The 27,415-nt window shown below is 47.4% G+C and overlaps 1 protein-coding gene and 1 long non-coding RNA gene across 4 annotated transcripts in view; one reads left to right on the top strand and one right to left on the bottom strand.

Moving 5' to 3' along the window:
- Nucleotides 1–9,439: 9,439 nt before the first annotated feature.
- Nucleotides 9,440–13,793, bottom strand: LOC116270820. The gene is made up of 2 exons (XR_004179108.1): nucleotides 13,669–13,793; nucleotides 9,440–10,158 (listed from the first exon to the last, which is right to left on the bottom strand). It is a non-coding gene; the product is annotated as an uncharacterized LOC116270820 (long non-coding RNA).
- PTGIS (prostaglandin I2 synthase) overlaps nucleotides 13,261–27,415 on the top strand; it is a 67,104-nt gene continuing 52,949 nt past the window's right edge. The window contains exon 1 of one of the 3 annotated variants that reach the window (XM_031656837.1): nucleotides 13,261–13,412. In XM_031656837.1, coding sequence (XP_031512697.1) covers nucleotides 13,339–13,412 — 74 coding nt within the window. In that variant the 5' untranslated portion in view covers nucleotides 13,261–13,338. Of the gene's footprint in view, nucleotides 13,413–13,600; nucleotides 13,728–22,399; nucleotides 23,007–27,415 lie in introns of those variants that run through there. The other 2 variants (XM_031656839.1, XM_031656838.1) reach the window with 2 other exon arrangements.

The raw sequence follows: 27,415 nt of genomic DNA, 5'->3' as shown, positions 1-27,415 counted from the left end.
CTATCTTGACACGAAACAGGGAGAGGCTGACTGAGGGAGAAGCCAATACAAAGGAAAGCATTGCTAAGAGAGAGAAGTGAGTCCTGGTAACATCCATGGAGCCCCTGGATCCTTCCATACCTGAAGCTGTTTTTCTTCCCAGTTCCCTGAAGCCAGGATTTCCCACCATTGGACTTTCCCTGCTTGAGCCATTAAATTATTGTTATTATTATTGTCAATCAGGTAGAGAGAGAGAGAGAAAGAGTTTTTGCTTTCGGGATCAAGCGTCATGACCGACATCATACCAGCGACACAGAACAGTAGCAGGGACTTTTGTTGTTTTTATTAAATGCCACACACATGTGTACCTATCTCCCTCAGAGGAAACTGAGATTCGGAGAGGTTAAGTGACCTGCCTGAGGTCACATAGTGGCAAAGCCAAGATGTAAACCCAGGTCCTCTGGCTCCAGCATGTCTCTTGCTCCTAATCACTGAACTAGATGACATCCATGAAAAATGTAAAAGGCTCATTTTTCTTTGCATATCTGAGTTCAGAGTAAGGAAAAGTTCAACTCCAACACACCAGCATATCTACGTAAACAGACCCTTAATTTTTGTGTGCAGGAAGGAGCATTCCAGGGCTTATAAACTAGCTATGCTTGGGCTGCTTCCAGGCCTGGACATATTTTATTCGGTCCACACAGTGTCTTACATATTGGAAAAATGCACATTGGAAAAATAAGCCTTTCCCCCACTAGCTTCTCTTAAAAACCATAGGGCTGGAGTTGAGCAGTGAGGTTGGATTTGAAGGGGGAGTCTGTCCACTGTAGGGGGAGGATGGGGAAGAGGCTTCGACCCCTGAATACAGCTCAGTCTGAGGCGGTTTCCTGTGCCCTGGGGAGACGCCATCCGGGTCCTGGGTTCCCCAAGAGGCGGCCATTCACTCTGACAGGGAGAACAATGACCTCTTGTTCTCCTGCCAGCCTGGAGTCCCAGGAGTGGGGAGAGGCAGCCTGGGCCTCTGATTGGAGCCCAGACTCTGCCATTCCCGGTTCTGTGGCCTTGCCTTCTGTCTGGGCTTCCCATTCCTCATCTGTAAAATGGGCACAAAGCCATCCCTGCCCAGCTTTCAACCCTCCCACCCCACTTTCTGACCCGCCTTTGGGGGCTCATCCTTCCTACCTTGTTTGGTTGACCATCAAGGTCTGTGGGAGGGCACATGACCCAAACACGGCCAATCAGACTTGCTTGTGGGAGAATCAGGAACTGAAGGGGAACGAACGCTGAGATTGGAAACAGCTGGAGCCCCAAAGACCTGGCCGCTGGTTCCCACTCCCCACCCCTGGCTCCTGCTCCCCATGTTCCTGGAGCTGCTCGTTCCTGTCCTTTCCAAGTCCCAGCTGGTCAACTTTTCCTTCCAATACCTCGTCCCCACCTTTTCTTTTTTTTAAATTAGCCAGGGTTGGTTTCTGAGGCTTGAAGAAACCCAAGTACTCTGCCTGATGCCAGCATGACAATTTCTGCTTCTAAAGCTGGTATGAGGGTCAAATGCTATGCACTAGAGTATAAACTGTAAAGTGCCATCCACACATGAGGAATTGTCCAGGCACTGGCACATCGCAGTTATGAACTTGGGCCTCAGAATCAGAATTTGATTCCCAGCTCCACCCCTTTCTTGCTGTGTGACCTTGGGCTGCTTGCTTCCCCTCTCTGAGCCTCAGTTTCCTCACCTGGAAAATGGAGATGATACTGGTATTAAGACCAGCTATATACTTTGTGGGTTCCGGAGCAAAGTAAAATGATGGGGACCCTTGTTCAAAAATAATTAAGAATTTCAAGCTGGTGACAGGACAGTGCTAAGCCGAGCATGAGGCCATTCTAGGTGCAGGAGCCTATGTGAGTGCCCAGGTCGCATGTCCATGAAGCTGGCCCTGGCTGCATAGAGCTTGCTGTGAATATGGCATCTTATCCAGGCTGGGCAAGGAGTGGAAGGCTGTATCACTCTAATTCTTACATGGTTGCCTCCCACAAAGCCCTGGAGAAGGTTTACAAAATGAGAATGTAATAATATAATAGGTTTCATCCATTAACCACCAAGTACGAAACAGGTACTTCACATACTACTTTATTCGGCTTCAGAATGGAGAACTTTCTTCTATTGCAAGTGACAGAAACTCAACCCAAATTGGCTCAAACAAGCAAACAAAAATAATTTAATGGTTCATGTGGTCAGGAGCATTCTGGCTTCAGGTATGGCTGAATCCGGGGGTTCAAATGATTTCTCAAGAAATTGTACTTCCCTATCTCTTGGTTCTGCTGCCCTGTAAGTTGGTTTCATTCTCAGACAGGCTGTCTCCAGGCAGAGGCAAAGGTGGTCCCCCAGTATCCTGCCAGGTCAGAAATCACAGGCAGGAGGTCCTTCTGATCACCAAATAAACGGTGAGGGAGACACAGAACTCTCTCCATTTCTCCTCTGTGTGTCTGGTACTAGTGGAGGGAGGTTGGGAGGCTGTGATAATAATGCTAATAGCCCACATTTATCCAAGGCTTTACATACTTCCGGAGATTAACTCTTTTCATCCTCACAACCAACTCCTTTTGACACCTGGGGAAACAGAGGCACAGATAAGCAACATGCCTGAGACCTTTTAAGTAGGGGGATGCCAGGCTTTGAGTTCACATTGTCTGGCAATGGAGCCCAGGCTTTCTCACTCTAGCCCTCTGCGGACATGCAGGACATGTAGACATTGGGGCTACGTGATGGTCTGTGCATCAGAATTTGGAGCTGTGAACCATGAGCATGGCTGAACAGCCACCAAAGATTTCTATTTTGTTTTGTTTAAAGCAGTGAAATGTTTGTGTGTTTCAGATGAGTTTTTTTTTTTTTTTTTTTTGAGACAGTCTCACTCTATTGCCCAGGCTGGAGTCTAGTGGCACCATCTTAGCTCACTCAACCTCTGCCTCCCCGTTCAAGCGATTCTCCTGCCTCAGCCTCCCGAGTAGCTGGGATTACAGGTGCCCGCCACCATGCCCAGCTAATTTTTGTATTTTTAGTAGAGATGGGGTTTCACCATGTAGGCCAGGCTGGTCTTGAACTCCTGACCTCAGGTGATCCACCCGCCTCAGCCTCCGAAAGTGCTGGGATTATAGGCGTGAGCCACCGTGCCTGGCCGACATGAGATCTGACATGAATATAGAACAGACACAGGAGCTGATGCCTGGTGAAGTGGGGCTGGGGGATTATTGCCCTCTGGGGACGTGCTGGGGTGGGAGGGAGAGGAATGGGGGTCACACAGGCTTGTTGCATTGTGATCTGAGACTATTGTACTTTTATTCTGCTTTTAAAAAAATTATTGCAGTGTTCTTTGCGGCTTACTAGGTAGCCAGTGTTTGTGAATGTTCATCACGTTATTTTGACCTTCTATTTCCCCGTTTTTTTTCTCTTGGTATTTCAAGAGCTGAGAGAAGTGACTTAAAGTGTCCTTGCTCTATAACTATCTGTTGCTGGGTTATCTGGTGCATGGATGCTCACACCTTTATTTATATTTATTTATTTATTTATTTGAGGCAGAGTTTTGCTCTGTTGCCCAGGCTAGAGTGCAGTGGCGCAATCTCGGGTCACTACAGCTTCTGTCTCTGGGGTTCAAGTGATTCTCGTGCCTCAGCCTCCCGAGTTGCTGGGATTACAGGTGTGCACCACCATGCCCGGCTAATTTTTGTACTTTTAATAGAGATGGGGTATCGCTATGTTGGCCAGGGTAGTCTTGAACTCCTGACCTCAGGCAATCTGCCCCCCTCAGCCTCCCAAAGTGCTGGGATTATAGGCATGAGCCACCACGCCCAGCCAATTTTCTTTCTAGTCTTTCTAATGTTTTCTTTATTTCTGTCTCATTTTTTTCTCTTTTTCCATTTCTGTTAACATGTCCTTGCTGTATTTTCTGCAGGGCCTATTTCCTTCCCCTCCAATTTTGTCTTAATTTCTGAGACTTTTTTTTTCTTTCTACTTCTTTCCTGAGTGCTAACCCTTCATGTCCATTTCCTCCTTTCGCCTGCCTTCTTCTGTCTGAGTTCTTCAATTTCCTTATTGTTCTCCTTCATAGAGACAGTTGCTCCATTCCATTCTCCTAAGATGTTTTTTTCATTTTTTCTTTTTTTAAATTTGAGATGGAGTTTCACTAGTCGCCCAGGCTGGAGTGCAGTGGCGAGATCTTGGCTCACTGCAACTTCTGCCTCCCATTTCAAGTGATCTCCTGCCTCAGCCTCCAGAGTAGCTGGGATTACAGGTAGCCGCCACCACACCCAACTAATTTTTTAGTAGAGATGGGGTTTCACCATGTTGACCAGGCTGGCTTTGAACTCCTGACCTCAGGTGATCCACCTGCCTCAGCCTCCCAAAGTGCTGGGATTACAGGCGTGAGCCACCACACCCAGGCTCCGTTCAGTTCTTTTTTGAATTTATGCCAATATGATTTGGATAAAATTTTCATCCATTTTGTGTTAACACTTCCATCTATTGGTAGATTTTTCTGCTCTTTTCTGCATAATTTATCATAATGTCTTTGTATCAAGGCTTTTACACTTTTTTAAAAACTTGTCATTGGAAGGGCTTGGTTTTCCTGGGTCAGCTATTTGCTGATTGCTCCTGTGGGTGTAAGAAAGAATTAGGGTAGCTTCGTGGGCTCCATAACTGTGATTCTCCTCTGCTGCCATAGAGACAGACTGCTTCCTGCAAATATGTCTTCTCTCTGTAATTCTTCACTATACCTCCTCTGTTTCTCTGAACCAAACAAGATCCAGGAAAGCTTCTGCTGCTAACAGTACTCACCCAAGCTTCCACATTCATTTTTATAAATAAGGAACATAACTTTCATCTCGGGGCAAGCCCTCATCCCTCAGAAGTGTAGTTTTGCTGATGCTTTCTGGGATTTGTTATCACTGAGCCCACTCACCACTCCCATGTGGCTTCTGCCCTGTCTTAGCTGCTTCACACATGCTCTGAAGCCAATGAATTATATGTCTCTCCTGGCTTTGCTAAAAATGGAGTTTGTGGTCTGGTTTTGTTTATTTGTTTTTCCATTCTTCTTGATCCTCTGGTATAATTTCTAGAAGGAGAGGGTAAATGTGGCCTTAGGCAGCCATTTTTCTACCCCCATTATCTAACTGGATTCTCTTTAGTAACTCTGAGACATAATAAGCAAAGCAGCTATGACTGCCGTCCCATTTTCAATATGAGAAACCAGAAGTTCTGAGGCTCCTGGGGTGCTTCAGGGTGGCAGGAGGACCAGCACTTGGGGTCTGTCTGGATGACGGATCAACATGGGTCTCTTTTCTCCTTGTCTTCCATACTACGCTGGCTCTCAGGCAGGATAGCAGGGAGTTGAGGAGACTGAGGTCTGACTTCACCATTTTTTCCACTACAAAGTGCCAAGGCAGCTGGTTGGGAGCCATAAGGCCACCTGTCCCCCTGTCCTGGGAAAATCAAAGGATGAGAAGCTTGCTGGAGTCCCTCTCCTGTAGCATCCACCACCTCTGGCAGATAGCCTGGGAAAAGGGGCAAGACCACTCCAGAACATCCTCTCACAGGCTAAGATGAGGTCCAGGTGGACTTAGCCTGGGAACGCTGAACGAAAGGCCTCCTAGCCCAGCCATGTTTGCATCTGGATAGCTGCCCCCACCTCTGGGCTCTTAGCCAAGCACATTCCCTACATAATCCTGGCTTTCCTGGGGAAGAATGCTGGAGGATGGCTCCCCTGCAGCTGACATCCTTGCACTTTAGAGACCTACAAATCTCCAAAGGCTCAGGCATGTGCCCATTCTTAGAGACAGTCAGCAGCAAGGCCTGGATGGCAGAAAAGAGGTCATTTCTTCCAACCCTCTGCCTCTGATTCAGACACGCTTTCTCTTCCTGTATAAAAAAGACCAAGTGAAGAGGTTTTCTGTCTTTCATTTCTTCTGTAAAATTCTTGATAAAGAGGCCTGCACAGTGCTTGCAAATAAATACTTGGTAACATGTGCTGAAAGAATTATGCTTCATCTCTTTTGTTGTTGCTGCTGCTGCTGCTGCTGCTGTTAAGACAGGGTCTCACTCTGTCGCCCAGGCTGGAGTACAGTGGCACAATCTTGACTCACTGCAACCTCTGCCTCCCGGTTCAAGCAATTCTCCCACCTCAGCCTCCTTAGTACCTTTCCTGGCTAATTTTTGTATTTTTAGTAGAGACGGGGTTTCACCATATTGGCCAGGCTTGTCTTGAACTCCTGACCCCAAGTGATCCACCCACCTCAGCCTCCCAAAGTGCTGGGATTACAGGCTTGAGCTACTGCGCCCAGCCTTGCTTCATCTCTCTCTCTCTCTAGTTTTTTTGTTTGTTTGTTTTTTGTTTTTTTGAGACAGAGTTTTCTCTCTTTTGCCCAGGCTAAAGTGCAGTGGCGCGATCAACCCCTGCCTTCTGATTTCAAGTGATTCTCCTGCCTCAGCCTCCTGAGTAGCTGGGATTACAGGTGCCCGCCACTACACCCAGCTAATTTTTGTATTTTTTAGTAGAGACGGTGTTTCACCATGTTGGCCAGGCTGGTCTCGAACTCCTGACCTCATGATCCACCTGCCTCAGCCTCCCAAAGTGTTGGGATTACAGGCGTGAGCCGCTGTGCCTGGCATAGCTTCATCTCTTTTATTAAGTGCCTACTGCATGCACTAGACACAAGATCTTCTTGAATTTGTCCAACCACCATGGGAGGGGGGCCCTGTCATCACGATCCTCTTGTACAGATGTACCAAGGCTCCAAGAGTAGAAAGCAGCCTATTCTAATTTAACTGGTACAAAGAACATTCAACCAAAAGGATTCTAAAAAGTTTGGAGATAAAGTATACATTAGTCAATCCTTTTTGCTTAAGAAGATCTCAAAATTTCCATGACTTGTAACGACACGTACGTTTTTCTTCCTCGGACCTCTGCAGGTCAGCTAGGGGTTCTCTACTTCAGGCTGCAGGTTGAGCTCAGGTTTGCTCTGTGGGTCATGGCTCAAAGCAGAAACCAAGGTCAAGTGGAAATACGTGATTCCTCGTGAAACCTCTACTCAGAACTGGCAACTGGTTATTTCTTCATCCTCCACTGGTTAAGTTGAGTCACAGGCCCGAGTCCACCATCACTGAGTCAGGGAGATATTCTCTGCCCATAGTGGGAGGCACCACAACCCTGCAGCCAAGGGTGGGAATGTCTAATTCTGATATAGGGAGTGGGTGAGAACTGGAGACTGTGATTTAATCTACTGCAGCACAGTTCCAGGGGTGGCTAATTAATTGTGTGACTTAGCAAAAGCTCTCCTTAGGCTCCAAGGTGGCTGCCACGGCTCTGACCCAATCTTTGGCCACTATTACCAGGTGTGGTAATAGCATGACCAACCTTCCTGGTTTACCCAGGACCGGGAGGTTTCCCAGGATGCGGGGTTCTCAGTGCTAAAACTGGGAAAGTCTGGGCAAACCAGGATGTGTTGGTCACTTGACGTGTGTAGCAGATTGTTTCTGAATATTCGGGGGTAACTGGGGCAACATGTGAGTGTGTGTGTGACAGTAGTGTATGTGTGTGTGTGTTTGAGTGTGTATGTATACGAGTGTATGTGTGCTGTTATTCCACAGCCCAAGACAGCAAACAACTAAACACTCAGGATGACATATCACCAGCAGAAATGATCATTTATTGGCTCCTAATTCCATGGGGGGGATGTCACACTGGGACAGGCCCCCAATCTGCCCTCATGTCGGCCTAGTCTTTGCCCCCCTTTCAGGCTGCCCCCTAAAACTCTATTGTCCTTCCCTAATTCTACAGGACAATTTTGTTCAACATCCCAACTCCAAACCTATTTTGCATACCCCAAATGTTTAAACCACTGGCCCTTGGCACAACTAGACTGCACGCCTAAAAATCGGTGGGCAGGTGTGTGCTGTTGGTCTATGCAGTGTTTTAAAATAATCAGAGCCATTATTTCTGGCTTCTCTTGAGTCTGGAGACCTGGCCACACTGGGCATGTTTTCTGCATGGCTTTAGTTGGCTGGAACTGATAGAAGCTGCTTTCTTTTGGATGGGGTAGCCCTCTCTAGTTTTCCACTGTTCCCATCCCTCCCTGCTGCCGTCCTGATATGACTGGCTCACTTCATTCATTTGCAATACTTGCTCGAAGACTTGAGTTTACCAGTCTCTCTTTAGCAGCACAGAAACACCAGAAACGTCGCAGTTTGGGTCTTTCCTTCCCCTCCACCTCTCAACCTCACTTAGCTTCTATAAGTGGAAGAATTTATTCTTGCATTGTTCCAGTTTTAGATGGCAGCTGTGCTTCCTTTCGTGGCTGCAGCAGCCATGAAAACACACCTCTCAGACCTCCCCTGGGGGAGCCTGATTGACAGATATGCCACGCTTCCCAGGGTTTGCTCCTAGCCAATCACTGGGGGAAGCAGGCTTGTTCTTGGGAGACATAAGGCTCCTCAGGAGGCCTAAGGACAACCTGTTAGCCTTGAACTTTCTTTCTTTCTTTTTTTCTTTCCTTTTTTTTTTTGTTTTTTTTTTTTTTTTTGAGACAGAGTCGCTCTTTCACCCACTCTGTAGTACAGTGGTGTGATCTCGGCACCCTGCAACCTCTGCCTCCTGGGTTCAAGCAATTCTCCTGCCTCAGCCTCCCGACTAGCTGGGATTATAGGTGTCGGCCACCATGCCTGGCTAATTTTTTGTATTTTTAATAGAGACAGGGTTTTCACCATGTTGGCCAGGCTGGTCTTGAACGTCTGACCTGAAGTGATCCACCCACCTCAGCCTCCCAAAGTGCTGGGATTACAGACATGAGCCACTGTGCCCGGCCAGCCTTGACCTTTCTAAGAGTGCACTGCAGCCCACGGTCCCTTCTTTCCTCTGTCCCTTCCTTCCATTTGTCCTCCTTCTTTCAGTCCTTTTCTCCCAGCCCCCTCTGGCTCCCTCTTCATTTTACTCCCTGGCACTCCCTCAATAAGCCTTTAGTATAACTCTTCTCATCTTGGCTCTCCTGGAGGACCTGCTCATAACAGATTTGGAAAAACCAAAAGGTGGAGAAAGAGAGGGCTTCCAGGCAGGTAAACAGCATGAGCAAAGGTGTGGAGGTGGGAAGGCCCAGGGTGTGTTTGCAGCACCAGGGAGTAAGTTAGTTTGTCCTAAGAAGACATCAAATTCCCGTGCTCTAGCTTATCAAAGGAAGTACTATGGGACCTTGGGTGAACTGACTCTTTCTGGACCTCGATTTCACCGTCTGTGAATTCAGAATAATAATACTATGCATTTGATAGGTTCTTTGGGAGGAATAAATAAATTATTATGAGAAAGTGTTTCAAATGGCGTGAGTTACCAACTAAATTTAGAGCTATTGTTACATAAAAAAATTTAAAACTGCCCCTCTCTGTTGGGACTGGTTTTTAGCCTTGAGGAAGGCAATACGCATAATATTTTCCTTTCCCGACACAGTTTATTTGTAGCTTTTAGGATGCAGACATGAATCAGAGCTGATCCCTGGAAGACAGAAAGCAGTGGTGCAGGGTAGAAGGCCTCCCTTTCCCAGGCAAAATTCCCTGTGTTCTAATTGGGTTGGGTCTTCACACTACTCTCACAACCCCACCGTGGCCAGGGAAGGGAACAGAGGCTTGGTGAGGTGGGAGAGTTGCCTAGATGTCTTGTTTCTACTGGACAGTGAACATATGAACACACTGAGGCTCCTACAGGGAAATGTCTGAATGTTCGACCCTGGGAGAATAAATTTGCCCAGGGGTCCAGCTGACACATGAGCTTGCCTTCCCCAGAGGAAGGCTTACATGCCAGAGTTGGAAGCTCTGCGGGTAGCTCCCTGCTATCACCACTACCAGCAACATGCCCATTGCACAAATAAAGTAGTTGAGGTTCACAGATGAAGCAACTTGCTTAGGTTTAGATGAAAAGCAAAACTTGCTTTTCAAGTCCTTGCATATTCCAGCCCTTTCGCCATGGGCTAAAGGGGTGATCTTCCTTGGGATGATCTTCCCTCATCTTCATTCCGAGGCCGTATCAGCTCTGTCCTCAGCAGGGTCCTTTCAGTTCTCCCGGGGCAGGGGAATTTGGAATTTCTGCTATTTTTCAAGACCTGCCTGTTCCTCCAAGATGCCATAGCCAGAGAGTTGGATGTCCTATTAGCCTGATAAACACAGAAAACCTACACAGTAAGAAAAGTAGAAATAATAAGACAAAGCAACATTTTTGAATTCTCGCATGGGCCAGTCCTGCAGAGGTGCCCTGGATGCATTATCACCTCATTTGGTCCTCCCCTCAGCCATACCTAGAAGGCGTCTCAGCTGGGAATGTCTTTGGCTGCAAGTATTAGAAAAATCTGACTCACGGTGTCTTAGCACAGACATGTGGTTAGCTCATTAAATGAGAAATCTACGGGGGGGTGGGGGGTGGTTCCAGGGATGGTGATTCTGCAGCTCTAGTTTGAGGTTCTGCAGTTTTCTTGGCCTTCCCTCATAACACTACAGCCCCCCTCAACTCCCCAGACAATCACCTTCCCACACAATGGCCCCCAAAGCCGGAGAGAAGGCAAATATGAAGGAAACACATTTTTCTAGAAGCCTCCAACAGATATCTGGAAGGTAGGACAAATCACTAGCAAAGATGGATTTCCTGGACCGGCTCAGATCCATGTCGGGTCATTCTCTGGGAAGGGGGCCTGGCCACCTTCCTAAATACATGCCGACTCCTGAACAAATCCAGGGAGAGCCAGAGGCTCACATTCATCTTCCTTTGGTGTGTGAGCAGCTGCCTCTCCTTCCCTGGGAGGATTTTGTCTATGGCTCGAGAAGGGAAGAGAATATCTGGGAGAGAAATTCGTACTGAATTGAAATTGGTCTGCACTGAAGCCAGGTGCGAGGAGTAGAAGAGCTAATATTTATTGAGCGCCTATTGTAAAGCAGACCCTGTGCTGGGTGATTCATTCTCTTTTCATTTAATTCAGTTATCACAGCAGCCCCATGAGGAAGGAACTGTTCTTCCCATTTTTCAGATGAGAAAATTGAGACCAAGCCTGATCACAGATAATGAAGAGGAGCGGGACTGGTCTAAGCATTAATGGTGGTTAACTTTCCCTGATGCTCCTGGTGTGACAGGCACTCACACAGGTGTGCCCTGTGGACTAGGTCATTTGTTCCTGACCTCAACTCCATGAGGTTCTCTTTTCCCCATTCTGTCAACGAGGAACCCCAGCTTGGGAAGGTGGAGCAGTCTGCCTGGGGTCACAAAGCTAAGGATTGGCCAAGCCCGGCTGGGAACCCCACTGCTAGCAGACAGCCCTATGGAGCTCCCCAAATTTGGAGAAAATCCTCTGCGCCCATTCTGCAGCCTTTTTGGGATTGTTGGCTTCTCTGGCAGATAAGCTGGAAAAATAAACAAGAGGTTCAGGAAACTCCTTTTGCCTCTTGCTGTTCTGAATCTGCCGAGGCCACGAGGGGGTCATCCAGCTGCCTTGACAGCTGACATTAAGCAGGCAAATAAATGAATCTTGAATATGATAGCAGGACATGTGAAGTACTGCCAAAAAAACAAACAAACAAACAAACAAACAAAAAAAACTATCAAAAAAACAAACAGACAAAAATTAGTAACAGGTTATGGCACTATAGTGTGGTGGGGATGACTGCTTTAGAGCAGGTGGCCAAAGAAGGCTTCTCTGCAGTGACAGCTGAGCAGACACAGAGGGACTGGGGACGTGGTGGAAAGAGCGGGCTGTGCGAAGAATGCTCCGAGCAGAGGGAACAGCACGTGCAAAGCCCTGTAGTGGGACTCTAGGGAAAGATGGGGAGATCAGTGTGGCTGAAGCAGAGTGGGTGAGGGAGAGAGTCAGGGACATGGGTCAGGGAGGTAAAGGTGAGAGGGGCGGATCATGCTGGTTCTTGAAGGGCCTTATCAGGACTCTGACTGACAAGGATGGAAGCCAGGAGACCAGGGGGAGCAACAGCTTCTCCAGAGCTCTGCTGGGAAGGTGGAATGAAACGTGCCTAAGCTCACCAGGCACTGAATGGGCGGATACAGGACTAGAACCAGACCTCCTGGGTCTTAGTTCCAGGTTCAGCCCATGGTTTCATAAAACTTACGTGTGCCAAGCACTCAACAGATTGTGACTCCTTTTATTGTCAAGCTCTCATCACTTCCTCACAATAGCCCCAGAGGTAAGCACAACTCTGCCCTCTCTGCTTCCAGATAGCGAGGTGGGCTCAGAGAAGTTGAGCTACCTGCCCAAGGCTTCCCAGGGTGGGAATGGGGATGGTGGGGCAGGGGCGTGGAGCAAGGCTGGATTGACCCGCAGGCATTCTAGCCTGGAGCCCCAGTTCTCATCAGCACCCTGGGGTGGTACCTTGCAGAGCCACGGGCACAGGGGGCTGGCACCCGAAGCACCAGGTAGCGGCGACAATGGCCACCACATCCGGAGGCCCTAACATGCACCAGGTAGAGGGTGCATACTTCACGGGCACTATCTGTCCCCAAAGCAGGTGAGGATGAGGGGACTCCCTGAGGCACCCTTGTACCCCCCGCCCAGTAGTTACTGAAGATACTATAGGGTACGATATAATCCACCCAACCCTCCCAGCCCAGACCACACAATGGAAAACTCCAGATCTCCAGGACGCCTGGGGTGGGGGTTGGTGTGAGGAGGAGCCTTGGGGGGATGCCCTCTGTCTAGGTGGACTGTGGAATGTGGTGGGAAAGCTCCTCCTGACCCCCTTACACTCCTCCTCCGTGTTCGTCCCCTCCTACCACATTTTCTCCTCCCACTCTGCCCCCTCCTCCCCATACTCCTTCACTATTTCCCCATCGCCCCTCCGTCTTCCCAGATTCCCTCCCCTTCCCTTCCCCAAAAGTCCTCTCTCATCTTCCCCATCCTTCTTCCCTCCCCACATATAATTTCTTCCTTCCTGTACATCCTCTTTCTCTCCCCTCCCTTCCATCACCCCTGAGTCCACCACATCCCCCTCCGTCCTCCATCAATCTCCTTTCCCCTTGGTCACTCCCCAGCCCACCACATCCCCTCCGCCCCTCTCCCCCTCCCTTTCCTCTCCCCTCCCCTCCCCTCCCCTCCCTCCCACATTTTCCATCCCGGCCTGAGCTGCGGGGAGAGGGGTTCTCCCAGAGCGCCCTGGGCCGACCCCTGCGGACCTCGGAGGGCCCCATCCTCCCGCCCCGCCCAGCCATCCCGCCCCAAAGCGGGCCGGGGGAGCGGAGTGGGAGGGGCGCGGCGGGTGGGGGCGGGGAACTTTACCTGGGAGTGGGCCAGGCCGCCAGCCCCGCCAACCCCGCCAGCCCCGCCAGCCCCGCCAGCCCCGCGATGACTTGGGCCGCGCTGCTCGGCCTCCTGGCCGCTCTGTTGCTGCTGCTGCTACTGAGCCGCCGCCGCACGCGGTGAGTGTCCTGCTCCGCTCGGCCCCGCCAGACAAAGGGGGCGGCTCCCGCCCGGGCTGCAGCCCAGGGGTCTCGGAGCCCGCCGCCAGCCCGGCCCGAATCCCACTCCAGTATCCTGGGCAGGGCGAGACCCTTGGAGGTGGGAGTCCCGGGGCCCCGCACCCGGGGGAGGGGGCCAGGCAGTGCAGCCCCTGCCAAAAAGGTGTAAGGTGGGACGGTCCGGGGTCCGGTAGGTCCCCCGGGGCGAATCACTCACCTCGACAAGTCCGGGTCTGGCCCTCAGCGCGACGGCAGGGACCTGGGAGGGGATTTCAGGTGAGGACCTAGGGTTTGTGGGCGGGGAGCGGTGCGGGGACAGCCTCGGCGTGGCCCGGGTGGAAGAAGCACTTCCACTCTTCAGCCTCCGCCTGCACCCGGCACCCACCCACACGCTGTCAAACCCTGCCTTGCTTTCCGCAGTCCTGTATGGGTAGCCTCGCTCCTCAACCCATTACACAGATGGGAGTGTTGAGCCAGCGGAGTGCAGAGCCCGGGGGGATGTCCTGATCATGCCCTGGAATCACCTTCCCCGGATTCCCTGTCTGGAAGAGGGGGGTCGGTGGGCTTAGTAATTTCATTTGCCAGGGAGAAACTGAGGCCTGTGAAGGGCTCTACCTTCCCCTGAGGTCCCACAGCCTGGACAGAACGGAGCCAGGGTCAGATGTCACAGCCTCCTGGTCCCAAAGGTTTCCCAGCTCCATTGAGCATCTGTGATTTAGGAAAAAAAAGTAAAGACAGCCTCGAATCAAGGAGATAGCTGTAGTTCTCCTTTTTATAAAATATTTTAAAAATTAACTTGAATTGCACAAGGTATAGCTGAATATATTCGACTTAAAACAGATATTTATCCTGTTATAGATAAGACCGAAGCCCCTTAACCCTCCCCCAGCCCCTGAAGTCCAGTCCTCTCTCCCTCTCTGGGCCTTTCCTGTTGCTCAGTCTGGGTAGAACCTTCCATATTTAAAAAATATATACTTTTTGTTTTAGACTAGTTTGGGATTTACAGAAAGTTGCAAAGATCATGCAAAAAGTTCCTGTATTTCTCTCACCCGGTTTGCTCTATTGTTAACATCTTACATTGTTATGGGACATTTGTCGCAATTAAAAACCAACACTGTTCCGTTACTCTTAACTAAACTTCAAACTTTACGAGATTTATCACTTTTCCCATTACCGTCCTCTTTTGTTCCAGGATCTGGCCCCAAGTTATCACATTGACTTTAGTCTTCATACCTGCTCAGTCTCCCGGATGTTTTAAAAATTACTCTTACATACACAGACATGAGCTTGTAGCTAATACAGAGCCATGTAAGAGAGAGTTAGTTTACATTCGTGTCTGAAAATTCCGGAAACCTTGGGAACTTTTTGATTTTTAAACAATATGTTAGTTAAATATTCAAACAATAAGCTCACCGTATTTTTCTTCAACCTCCAGACATCTTTACAACTATGTAGTCAATCATTTGCCTTAAAAAAAGAAAAGGAAAAGACAGTGAATAAATGTCTCAGTGAAGAAATGAATTATTTTTCCGAATTGTCAGGCTTTCTCAATACACTGTATAGAAATGTTTTCAGACATTATGATGCTTGCTCTTTTCACTCCAGATTTTAGTTTTGACATCTGTTCTTTTTGCTACAAGCAGATCTTTTTGCTACATGGAGATCGAATCCATTCTTTTGATTCTCTCTGTAAGAATGTCTTCCATCATGTGAATAAGTTGTGGGATCTTTTTTTCTTTTGAGAGGGAGCTTTGCTCTTGTTGCCCAGGCTGGAGTGCAGTGGCACAATCTCGGCTCATCGCAACCTCCGCCTCCCAGGTTCAAGCGATTCTTCTGCCTCAGCCTCCCCAGTAGCTGGGATTACAGGCATGTGCCACCATGCCCAGCTAATTTTTGTATTTTTAGTAAAGACGGGGTTTCTCCATGTTGGCCAGGCTGGTCTCGAACTCCTGACCTCAGGTGATCCGCCTGCCTCGGCTTTCCCAAAGTTCTGGGATTACAGGTGTGAGCCACTGTGTCTGGCTTTCTTTTGTCCCTTTGATGGACTCTTAGGTTGTTTCCAGTGTTTCTACTACTTCAATGTGCTGTGTTCTCACTCAGGCTGGAGTATAGTGGCATGACCTCCACTCACTGCAACTTCTGCTTCCTAGGCTCAATTGATCCTCCTGCCTCGGCCTCCGGAGTAGCTGGGATTACAGGCGCACACCACCATGCCTGGCTAATTTTCGTATTATTAGTAGAGAGAGGGGTTTTGCCACGTTGGCCAGGCTGGTCTTGAACTCCTGACCTCAAGTGATTTGCCTGTCTCAGCCTTCCAAAGTGCTGGGATTACAGGCATGAGCTACACCGTGTCCAGCCCGGCATTCTTGACCTATGAAAATTCTCAGCCTGTGGAAATGTGGTCAAGTTGAGTAACTGTTCTCTGCCTCTGTTTCCCAATCTTTAAAATGGAGATGATGATCATAGTAGCTAACAGTGGAGTTGCTGGGTTAGAAGAAATGCCAGTTTAAATTATTTTAGCTAGTTCTTGCTAACTATCAATCTGAAGAGCAAATTTATCTTTGGGGATGAGCCTTTGGTTTTTAAAATTTTTTATTTATTAATTATTTATTTATTTATTTATTTTTTTTTTTATTTTTTTTTTTTTTTTTGAGACGGAGTCTCGCGCTGTGTCACCCAGGCTGGAGTGCAGTGGCGCGATCTCGGCTCACTGCAAGCTCCGCCTCCCAGGTTCACGCCATTCTCCTGCCTCAGCCTCCGAGTAGCTGGGACTACGCCACCACGCCCGGCTAGTTTTTTGTATTTTTAGTAGAGACGGGGTTTCACCATGTTAGCCAGGATGGTCTCGATCTCCTGACCTCATGATCCACCCGCCTCGGCCTCCCAAAGTGCTGGGATTACAGGCTTGAGCCACCGCGCCCGGCCTATTTATTTTTGAGATGGAGTTTTGCTCTTGTCGCCCAAGCTGGAGTGCAATGGTGTGATCTCGGCCCACTGCAAGTTCTGCCTACCGGGTTCAAGTGATTCTCCTGCCTCGCCTCCCGAGTAGCTGGGATTACAGGCACGTGCCACCATGCCTGGCTAATTTTTTTTGTATTTTTAGTAGAAACGGGGTTTTGCCATGTTAGCCAGGCTGGTCTTGAACTCCTGACCTCAGGTGATCAGCCCGCCTTGGCCTCCCAAGGTGCTGGGATTACAGGCGTGAGCCACTGTGCCCTGCTGAGCCCTTGATTTTTATATCTGTGGGCACCTTGGAAGGGTCAACAGTGGGTAGTGGGGAGAAGTGTGGGAATGAGGGTCACTGGCAGCTTGAGGGCAGGTGCATGGACCCTGGGGACCCCAGTTTAGATCCCTAATCTCACTTTCTCCTTCCAGCTTAGCTAGGGACACTCTGGTTATCTCCATTTTACAGAGGAGGAAACAGGCTCAGAAAGGCTAAGCAACTTGCTCAAGATCTGTCTGGATTAAAACTCTGGGCTATAAGAATTTTTAGCTTTTATTTTTAGAGATAGTATCTCACACTGTCGCCCAGGCTGGAGTGCAGTGTGCAATTATAGCTTACTGGAGCCTTGAACTCCTGGGCTCAGGTGATCCTCTCATCTTAGCCTCCTCAGTAGCTGGGACTACAGGTGTGTGCTATCATGCCCAGTTAATTTTTAATATTTTGTAGAGATGGCATCTTGCTATGTTGTCCGGGATGATCTCAAATTCAGCTCAAGTGATCCTCCCACTGCAGCCTCCCAAAGTGCTGGAATTACAGGTGTGAGCCATCGCGCCTGGCTTTGCAAGAATTTTTAATTCACAGGAAGAATGAATTCTCATTCTTCCCACACTTTATACTGGTAATCTGAACACTTAAAAGTCTTAGAACTGTGTGACCTCAAGATACTAAGAGATGCAACTACAAGCAAAAGAGTCTTAAAGAAGGACAAACAAGTGGAACAAGTGGGTGACCCTGATGCCTTGTGAATGGTGATCCAGTTTGGGTTGAAATAAGCAAGGCTCTGCAGCTCCCTCGTCTCATTTCTTTATCCTGACCAAGGCTTGAGGTAATTTCCACCACCTTTATCATACAACTGAGGTTTAAAAAGATGAAGTGACTTTCCCAAGGTCATACAAAAATTATATTCCACATCTAGGCCCTTCCAACATTCATGCTTATCCCAGTAAGAAACCACTGTTTCTGGGAGTGAGCAACTCCATCTTTACCTCTAGAATTTAATTTAAAACTTTTAAATTAGGAAACATTTCAACTATACAGAAACAGAAAAAGAATACGGTAAGAACCCCCATGTACTGATACCTTGATTTGACAATCATTAACATTGTTTAAAAAATATTAGATGTAGGCCAGGCGTGGTGGCTCAGGCCTGTAATTCCAGTGCTTTGGGAGGCCAAGGCGGGCCAATCACGAGGTCAGGAGATCAAGACCATCCTGGCTAACACGGTGAAACCTCGTCTCTACTAAAAATACAAAAATCAGCCAGGCGCGGTGGCAGGAGCCTATAGTCCCAGCTACTCAGGAGGCTGAGGTGGGAGAATGACGTGAACCCAGGAGGCGGAGCTTGCAGTGAGCCAAGATTGCGCCACTGCACTCCAGCCTGGGCAGCAGAGCCAGACTCCATCTCAAAAAAAAAAAAAAAAAAAAAAGAATTAGATGTCATGATATTCCACCCTTGAATATTTCAGAATGCATAAAAAATGACAACTACAATTCTATTTTCTTGCCTGAGAATTTAAAAAGATAATTCTTAATATCATCTAGTTCCCAGTTTAAATTCAAATTTCTGCAATCACAGCGAGAATTTTCAAGCCCCATTCAGTGAACATGAGGGTGGTGAGCTGAGAGTTAGGAGTATGGCTTGTGGGTCCATTGAGGCTAATTGATTTGCCTTGTGAGTATCAGAAACATTCTTCTTGCTTCCCAGGCCTCAGTTTATCTGTACTTTGAGGTGGCTCATGGAGGTGGTCTCTCAAGCCCCAGCCATGTCACCAGGCTACTGCATCTCTTTCTTTGGGCTTATGTGACCACCACGGGGAGAATTGAGAGGGATCTCTTGGTTGGGAGGCTCCTTTTCTAGGGGTCCAGAAGGCATAGTGGCATCAAGTGAGGGTCCCTGTGGCCCAGTGGCTGGTCTGGGCCCTTGCAAGATGCAGAATTTATAGGCACAAATAAATCTGTCTCATTCTAACATGCACTGACCAGAGGTCACCCAACAGTGGTCCATGACTGAATTCAGCCCTGGATGGGCTGGGTTTGTGCTGTGTGGGACAAGAGGAGAAAATGGGGGGATTCCATACACAAAAATCTAGATTTCCAACTTCTTGTGAAAAATGGGAAGATCTAGCAATACTTTCCTGGGACTCAGTGGTAGCACGCTCTCTAAACCTTGCCACAGTCCCCACTACTCCCTGTTGCCTCTCCAACATGCAGCTACTCTAGTTACCACTCTACTTCCTCTCTGTTGTTTCCTATGCTGAGAAATAATTCTGTGAATTTGTATCTATTTCAAAAGCCAGAAAATAAAAACTAGGGCTAGGCCATGTGCTTTTTCTGCACAGTGGTAGCAGTGCGGGGCAGGTATGGAAGAGCATCTGGGAAACCCTGTTAATGGCAGACTGAAAACCCTGGCGGCCTGTGGGTAAGCCCTGGGGGAAGAATGGGTTAAGCAGGTTAAACAGAATTTTGTTTAACAGCTGAGCTGGAGCAACCCTTTTGTTCCCCCATCAAATCCTCCCAGAGCTTAAGGCCCTGAATTAAGTTGAAATGATTGAACAGAGAAGTTGAGCAGTCTACCCAACATTGCGCAGATGAACCATGCCAGCCTCTGCTCTGGACAATCTAGAAGACGGACTCTGTGTCAGGCGCTTAACCGGCATTGGCTTTCTTAACCCTCTCATCAACCCTGGGAGGCAGGTGCTGCCCATTGAACACTGACTGCATACATGACTCATTCAGACCAGGCTCTGTTCTGAGTGCTGGAGTGAACAACACGTCCTCCCTTCATGGCTCTTCCATCTAGTGAAGATGCGATACCTCAGGGGGCACGGAGGCGGGTGACATCCCATCCTTGACTCCTCTGCATGATTCACAAAGGGTCACGTGGGAGACAGATCCAGGGCAGGCGGTAGGGGTGGCCGTGGGGTCAGTGAGTGAGGAATGGGCAGTTTTCTGAGGAACCCACATGATGGGGCTCCAGTGGGGAGTCAGAAAAGATGCCTTGGGATCTGACCCACAGTGGGCAGGAAACCGGCTGTGTGGGCAGGAGCCGGGGACGGAAAGGTCAGGGCCCACTGCCCTGCTAGCCAGGGCCTGGCAGTGCCTAAAAAAGTGAGAGTGTCTGTGGGTGAGGCTAGAGCCCACAGGCCCCAAAACAGCCTCCTTCGCCCCCGCTGGCCACAGGCTGAGTCACCCTGGAATGTGGCCACAGCCTGAGTTGGATTGAGGGCCCGGGGCTGGAAGAGCCAGCGTCAGGGGTCAGGCGCCTGGGCTCCGGGCTTCCTGCCTTTGTCCACGCCTCCTTGGGACTTTTCTGGGGAAAGAGGAAAGCTGCCAGGAATAACACCTGGCTCGCTGGGGAGCTCCGGCCACAGCCGGGAGAAAGGCAGGGAAGGGAAGCCCGCTCCCACCTGCAAAGATGATTTAGGAGAAAATTTCAGGGCCTGCATTTGAGTAGGTCTCTGAAATCTCTCTGCAAAATGCCCACTTAGGGTGACTGGGGGCCAGGGTAGTATCAAGAGGGGGGTCACTGCAGCCAGACCTGCCTGGATTAGAAACCCAAGTCCTCTATGGTGGGCCCTCTGGCATGGGACTTAGCCCTCTGCACCTCAGTTTCCTCCTCTGTAAAATGGGCCTGGCAGTAATAATTGCTACCTCATAAGGTTAGGGGAGGATTCATTGAGTCACTGGGATAGTCCTCAGTGTGGTGTCTCTCACATCATCAGGGTTCATTAAATGTTAGCCATTATTTCCAAGCAAGGAAATGTTTGGAAAATGCCAAGTATAGCACCTGATGTGTAGTTGGCACTAGGTAAATGGTGCCCAGGAATCTTACTGCTCCTGCTTCTGAGCTGCCCCACAGCTACAAGGTGCCAGGTGCCCTGTAACTCCCCTCATTCTTGGCACAGCCTGATGCTGTCAGTAGCATTGTTGCTCCTATTTTACAGATGAGGAAACAGAGGCATGGAGAAGCTAAGTCACACAGCCAGCAAGAAGCGTGGCTGGGATTTGAAGCCAGGAAGTATGGTGCTAAAGTTCGGGCTCATCATGACCATGTCCTCCTGCCTCTTATGACTGCTCCTGAGTCCAGTTTGCCAGGCTCTGACCTGGGCTGGAAGGGGGCTGGCATGAACCAGTTATTCCAAGGCTACTCAGGCAGCGTGACACGTGGAGGCTTCAGGAGAAGTGGCCTTAGCCCAGGGGCTCACAAGAAAATGAGGGGCAAGGAAAGGCCCTGTACCTCCTTAGACTCATGGAGCTCAAATTTGCAAGTCTCCTCTTTGACTAGAGAAGCCCGGATGCGCTGTGGAGGGGAGGGAATGGTTGGGAGAGGCACTTCCTAGGCCCTCAAATTTCGTCTTTGGTTCTGCTCCCATCTTTCCCAGCCTTGGCCCTCAAATCTGGCCATTTGTTCCTGTCCACCACCTGTCCCACCCTTTGGGTTATATTGGGGGCAGCCAGGTAGAGGGAAAGTGGGAGCAGGAGACGGGGCAGAGGGAGGTAGAGAGGGAAGGGGAAAGGAGGAAGAGAAGTGGCTGCTGAACTGCTGGGTGTGGAACAAAAGCCCCTGTGCTGAAAGTGGGAGACTCAGATGTCAGGTCTGGCTCCCCAGGGACCATAGCCGTTGCTTCCACCATGTTGCTGTCCTGCGGGATCACAGTAGTTCCCTGACTCATCTCCTTCCTTCCTCTTGTCTTTCTCTGGTATGACCCTTTAAAGGTGTGGTCACATCACTTACTGGCTCCTGCTTCAAACCCTCCAGTGGATCCCTGTCCCACGTGGCAGAGGAGCCAGATTCTCACCTTGGCCTTGGCCCTCGTGGTCCCCAAGGTCATCTCCAGCATCATTGCCTACCTCTCGCCTCCACATTCTCCACTCCAGCCGTGCTGGCTCCTGCTGTCTTGAAAACCTCAGCAAGCATGCTCCCACCCCAGTGCCTTTGCACTTGCTGTTGCCTCTGCCTGTAACACTGTCCTCCCTGCCCCTCCCAGAGCACTCCTTTTACATCCTTCTGGTCTTTGCTCACATGGCATCTCCTGAGGAGGCCCTCCTTGACCACCTTCTGTAAACTGGCCCCCCTCACTGTCTCACACCACTCTGCTTTCTTTTTTCTTTAATGGAATATAATTCATATCCCATTAAGTTCATCCTTTTGGACTGGGCATAGTGGCTCATGCCTGTAATCCCAGCACTATGGGAGGGCAAGCAGGGAGTGCTTGAGCCCAAGATCAACATAGGCAACACATCAAGACCCTGTCTCTATAAACAATAGAAAAAAAAGTCAGGTGTGATGGCATGTGCCTCTAGTGCCAGCTACTCGGGAGGCTGAGGCTGGAGGATTGCGTGAGTCCAGACGTTTGAGGTTATAGTAAACTATGATCATGCCACTGCACTCCAGCTACCCTTTTGAAGTGTATAATTCGGCCGGGTGCAGTGGCTTACACCTGTAATGCCAGCACTTTGGGAGGCTGAGATCATGGGTGGATCACAAGGTCAGGAGTTCAAGACCAGCCTGGCCAAGATGGTGATCCCCGTCTCTACTAAAAATACAAAAAATTAGCCAGGCTTGGTGGTGGGCACCTGTAATCCCAGCTACTCAGGAGGCTGAGGCAGAGAATTGCTTGAACCTGGGAGGTAGAGGTTGCAGTGAGCCAAGATCGTGCCATTGCACTTCAGCCTTGGCGACAGACCGAGACCCCATCTAAAAAAAAAAAAAAAAAAAAGTATATAATTAAATGGTTTCTAGTATATCCACTGGGTTGTGCAATCATCACCGTCATCTAATTCTAGAATATCTTCATCACCCCTAAAAGAAACCATGTACCCATTAGCAGTCACTCCCCATTTCCCCCTCCTCCAGTCCCGGGCAACTGCTAATCTATTTTTTGTCTCTATTGATTTCCCAATTCTGGACAGTGCATATAAATGGATTAATCCAATATGTGGCCTTTTGTGTCTGGCTTCTTTCACTGGGCTTAATGTTTTTAAGGTTCACCCACATCACAGCATGAATCCGTACTTCGTTCCTTTTTGTGGCTGAGTAACATTCCATGGCATTGATACACCACATTCTGTTTATCCATTCGTCACTCGGTGAACACTTGGGTTGTTTTCACTTTTCAGCTATTATGAATAATGCTGCTGTCACCCGAAAGCGGTCCTGATCCAGACCCCGAGAGAGGGTTCTTAGATCCCATGCAAGAGATAATTTAGAGTGAGTCCACAGAGTAACGTGAAAGCAAGTTTATTAAGAAGGTAAAGGAACGAAAGAGTGGCCACACCATAGAGAGACCAGGGCATTCCCGAAGGCAAGAGGAGGAATGTGTCTGCCTTAGGTACAATTCTTCTTGTTTATATTGAAGATAAAAATCATGGGAGAGATGTGCTCTACCACAAGGGCTGGTGACAAAGGATTGTTACCTACGGTCTTCCATAAGAATCTATATTATTATCTTTAAAGCGAAACTTATTCTTAAATTAAGAATTTTGTTCATAAAATATAGGGACATCAGGACATTTCCTGGGTCTGTTAAGTCCTGGATCTGTTAAGTCTTGGGTCTGTGGGGTAAGCATTATTAATCTGTTCCCTTAATCGTAAACATCCTGTGATTAAGAATGCCTAGTTCCCTGGCTGAGCATGGTGGTTCACGCCTGTAATCCCAGTACTTGGTGAAGTGGAGGCTGGTGGATCACCTGAGATCAGGAGTTCGAGACCAGCCTGACCAACATGATGAAATCCTGTCTATACCAAAAATACAAAACTTGCTGGGCATGGTGGCTCATGCCTATAATCCCAGCTCCTTGGGAGGCTGGGGCAGGAGAATCGCTTGAACGTGGGAGGCGGAGGTTGCAGTGAGCTGAGACCGTGCCATTGCACTCCAGCCTGGACAATAAGAGCGAAACTCCATCTCAGAAAAAAAAAAAAAAAAAAGAATGCTTAACTTCTTCCTGGGATTGCAGCCCAGCAGGTCACAGCCTTATTTTACCCAGCACCTATTCAACATGGAGTTGCTCTGGTTTGAACGCCTCTGACACTGCTTACAAATAATGGTGTATACATTTGTATAAGATCAAACATTTTCATTTCTTTGGGGTATATTGCTGGGTCTTGTAGTAAGTCTATGCTTGACGTTTGGAGGAACTGCCAGACTGCGTTCCAAAGCAGCTGCACGATTTTACATTCCCACCAGCAATGTATGAGGGTTCTCATTTCTCCACATCCTTGCTAACACTTATTTTCTTCCTTTTTTTTGGTGGTGGGGACAGGGTCTCTTTCTCTTGCTTAGGTTGTAGTCAAGTGGCGCAATCACAGCTCATTATAGCCTCCATCTCCCAGGCTCAAGCGATCCCCCAACCTCAGCCTCCTGAGTAGCTGGGACTACAGGTGCCCACCACCACACCTGGCTAATTTTTGTATTTTTTGTAGAGACAGGGTCTCACCATGTTGCCCAGGCTGGTCTTGAACTCCTAGGCTCAAGTGATCCTCCCACTTTGGCCTCCCAGAGTGTTGGGATTTTAGGCATGAGCCACCATGCTCAGCCTTATTTTCCTTTTTTAAAATTTTTATTTTTATTATGGCCATCCTGGTGGGTGAAGTGGTTCCTGTGAACGAAAAAGTGTCTGAGACAGGTCTTAATCAATTTAGATGTTTATTTTTCCAAGGTTAAGGACATGCCCAGAAGAGAGGTCTGTGCCTTTCTCCAAAGACAACTTTGAGGGTTTCAATATTTAAAGAGGGAAAGGTGGGCTGTAAGAGAAAGAGGGAGGGTATGGTAATCCACATGTCACAAGAGAAAAGGAGCGAGTAGGGTCATAGTCAATGATGTATTCATCTCATGCACAGTAAATTGGCACTTTACATAAAATAAGGTGAGCATAGAGTAGCTGCCTATGGAGATATTGAACCTTTTATCTGTAGCTATCTGCTTAGGAACAAAAGGAAAGGCAGCTTCTTGCATGACTCAGCTTTCAGCTTAATTTTTTCCTTATGGCAGAGTGAATTGGTGTCCTGAGTTTTTATTTTCCTTTCTCCCTGGTTTTCTTTTCTTTTCTCCCTGGTTTTCTTTTCTTTTCTTCTTCTTCTTTTTTTTTTTTTTCTTTTCTTTGTTCCTACAGGGTTTTTGCTCTGCAGCCTCAACCTTCCGGACTCAAGCAATCCTCCTGCCTCAGCCTCCCTAGTAGCTGGGACTACAGGCATGTGTTACCATGCTGGGCTAATTTTTTAAATTTTAAGTAGAGATGGGGTCTCACTCTGTTTCCCAGGCTGGTCTTGAACTCCTGGGCTCAAGTGATCCTCCTGTCTCAGCCTCCCAAAGTGCTGGGATTACAGGCATGAACCACCATGTATGCCTGCCCCCGTTTTCTATTTAAGATCTTTTGGAGAAAGCATTTTAGAAGGAAATGAGTGTCTAGTGTTAGTTTTTGTCTGATCTCTCATGTCTAGGATGGTTTATTTCTAGACAAATAGGTCCCACATTATTAGGAAAGCTCATTTTTAGTAGGTTGTGAAGTCTCACATTGCACAAAGAAAATATAGGGGAAGGAAGAGAGAAAGAAAACAGGAAAAAAGGAGGAAATAAGTAGATAAACAAAAAAGAAAGAACAAGCCTGGAAAACTGATAGAGGCCATATTACTCTCAAGTCCATATATCAGTAGGCAGGTATGAAAATTATTTATGCATATAAAGAGATTGCTTTTATTTTCTTCCAAAGTTTAAGTTCAGCTTATAGGGCTTTAAGAAAAACACAGCTTAACTTTCAGTGATTTCACATCTGAAAAAATGAGGGGGAAAAAAAAGAAAGAAGGGAAAACATTGAAAACATTGTTTTGGAGAACTGTAGCCAGGAGAAGTTTTAGAATTCAGTCCAAATTGTAGAAAATAATAAAAATTGAAAAACATTAGACAAGGCTAGAATCTAATAACAGGTATACTATAGTTAATTTTGAAACATGACTTTTCTCTCTCCAATTCCCCAATTTTATTAAAGACAAAATCACAGTAGGACCAATTTATTTGTAAAATAAATTTTAGTTCTATTACACTTGGCTTGATTATTTGCATAAAGTGAAGCAAGACTAATCATTTGCCATATGGGCTCTCTCTTTTTAAAATTGGCTTTGCTGGAAGCTTTTCCGTAAGGAATCTAAGATTAGACCTTTTTAAAAGCCTCACACCCAGCCAAGGATTTATCTGTGCCTGCAGATACCTGTATGAATTGAGTGAATTCAGAAAGTGACGTTCTTTACTTTCCACAGGTCAGGACCCTGTAAAGGACAGGGTATATGAAGCCAGTTTTTCCAAGGGGCTTTTATTAGCTCTATAGTTCAGCCTCATTTTCTCAAAGAAGTCTGAAAATATGTCATTCCAGTTAAAGCCTTGGTAAAATTAACAGTGTCTTCAATTATGCCCTGTTATAAAAGAAAAAAGATACTTATTGAACTTACACAAATAACTACATTGCCATAAATTAAGAATACTCACAAATAGTTTCCAAGTTTTGGAAAAATAGGTAAAGAGAAAGAAATTCTGTTTTAAATTTTCCTCATGAGAGTATACTTTACTGAATTGCTAAAAGCTATAAACAGCTAACTGAATTGCTAAAAGCAATAAACTTTTAGCAATAAAATTGCTAAAAGCTATAAACAGCTTAAAAGAAGAGAAAGTTTTCTTGACTCTGTAAAACAAAACAAAAAGAATCAATAAATGTTTTAAACAAAAACTCATAAAAGATTATTTCAATCTCCTGTTAGTTCAGTTCATGCGATTAACTCCTGTTGTGCTCAAGACTGGATTAACAATCGTCATGAATACATCAGCTCTCCATGACAGCCCAGGAAGTTTTTCTCTCTATTCCAATGGCACAATTAGGGTTGTCAGAAGAGTATTTAAGAGTACTCTTCAGAGTTCTACAGCTGATTATAAATCACCTATAAAAGGATGAAACTAAAACAATTGTGGATGACAAAAGTCTTAGAACAGCCATAAAGACACGATTGACAAGGAAATTTGGTTACTTCTGTGGTATACAATAGTTTTACATAATAATCATAATTACTACTGAAGATATATACTAAGACATATCAGAATCACAGGAATCTCATACAATTTTGGAACACATACTCATTTATATAAATAACTAATTTATATAAATATAATCCAAGGAAGATTAAACACCATTTCATATTTGACAGTGCTTCCTGTATGATTTTATTTTACCAAATAAGTTGAATGTGTCTTTTTTGGACTTCAGAGGACTAATGCTGAAAAATTGATGAGGTCAAATTAGTGAATTTACTGTTTTATTTTGGAAAGTTTGTCAAATACAGAAAGTTTAAAACACTTGATATCACCAAATAGGATCACAGGTTATTATAAAATAAGTCATTCATTTAGCCAAAGGTATAACTCAGAGATTTCAGAAAAAAGGCAAGAACCTTTATTCTTTTTTGTTTTCGAGACACTCTCACTTTGTCACCAAGGCTGGAGTATAGTGGTGCAATCTTGGCTCTTTGCAACCTCCACCTCCCAGGTTCAAGCAATTCTTGTGTCTCAGACTCCCGAGTAGCTGGGATTATAGGCGCCTGCCACCACACCCAGCCAATTTTTTTGTATTTTTAGTAGAGACAGGGTTTCCCCATGTTGGCCAGGCTGGTCTTGAACTCCTGACCTCAAGTGATCCACCCGCCTCATCTTCCCAAAGTGCTGGGATTACAGGCATGCGCCAACACACCCGGCCTAAAAAC

Source organism: Papio anubis, chromosome 16 (genome assembly GCF_008728515.1).
Source record: "Papio anubis isolate 15944 chromosome 16, Panubis1.0, whole genome shotgun sequence".
Classification (NCBI taxonomy): Eukaryota; Metazoa; Chordata; class Mammalia; order Primates; family Cercopithecidae; genus Papio; species Papio anubis.
Note: the sequence above shows the minus strand (reverse complement) of the source record. Positions and strands in the feature narration are given on the sequence as shown.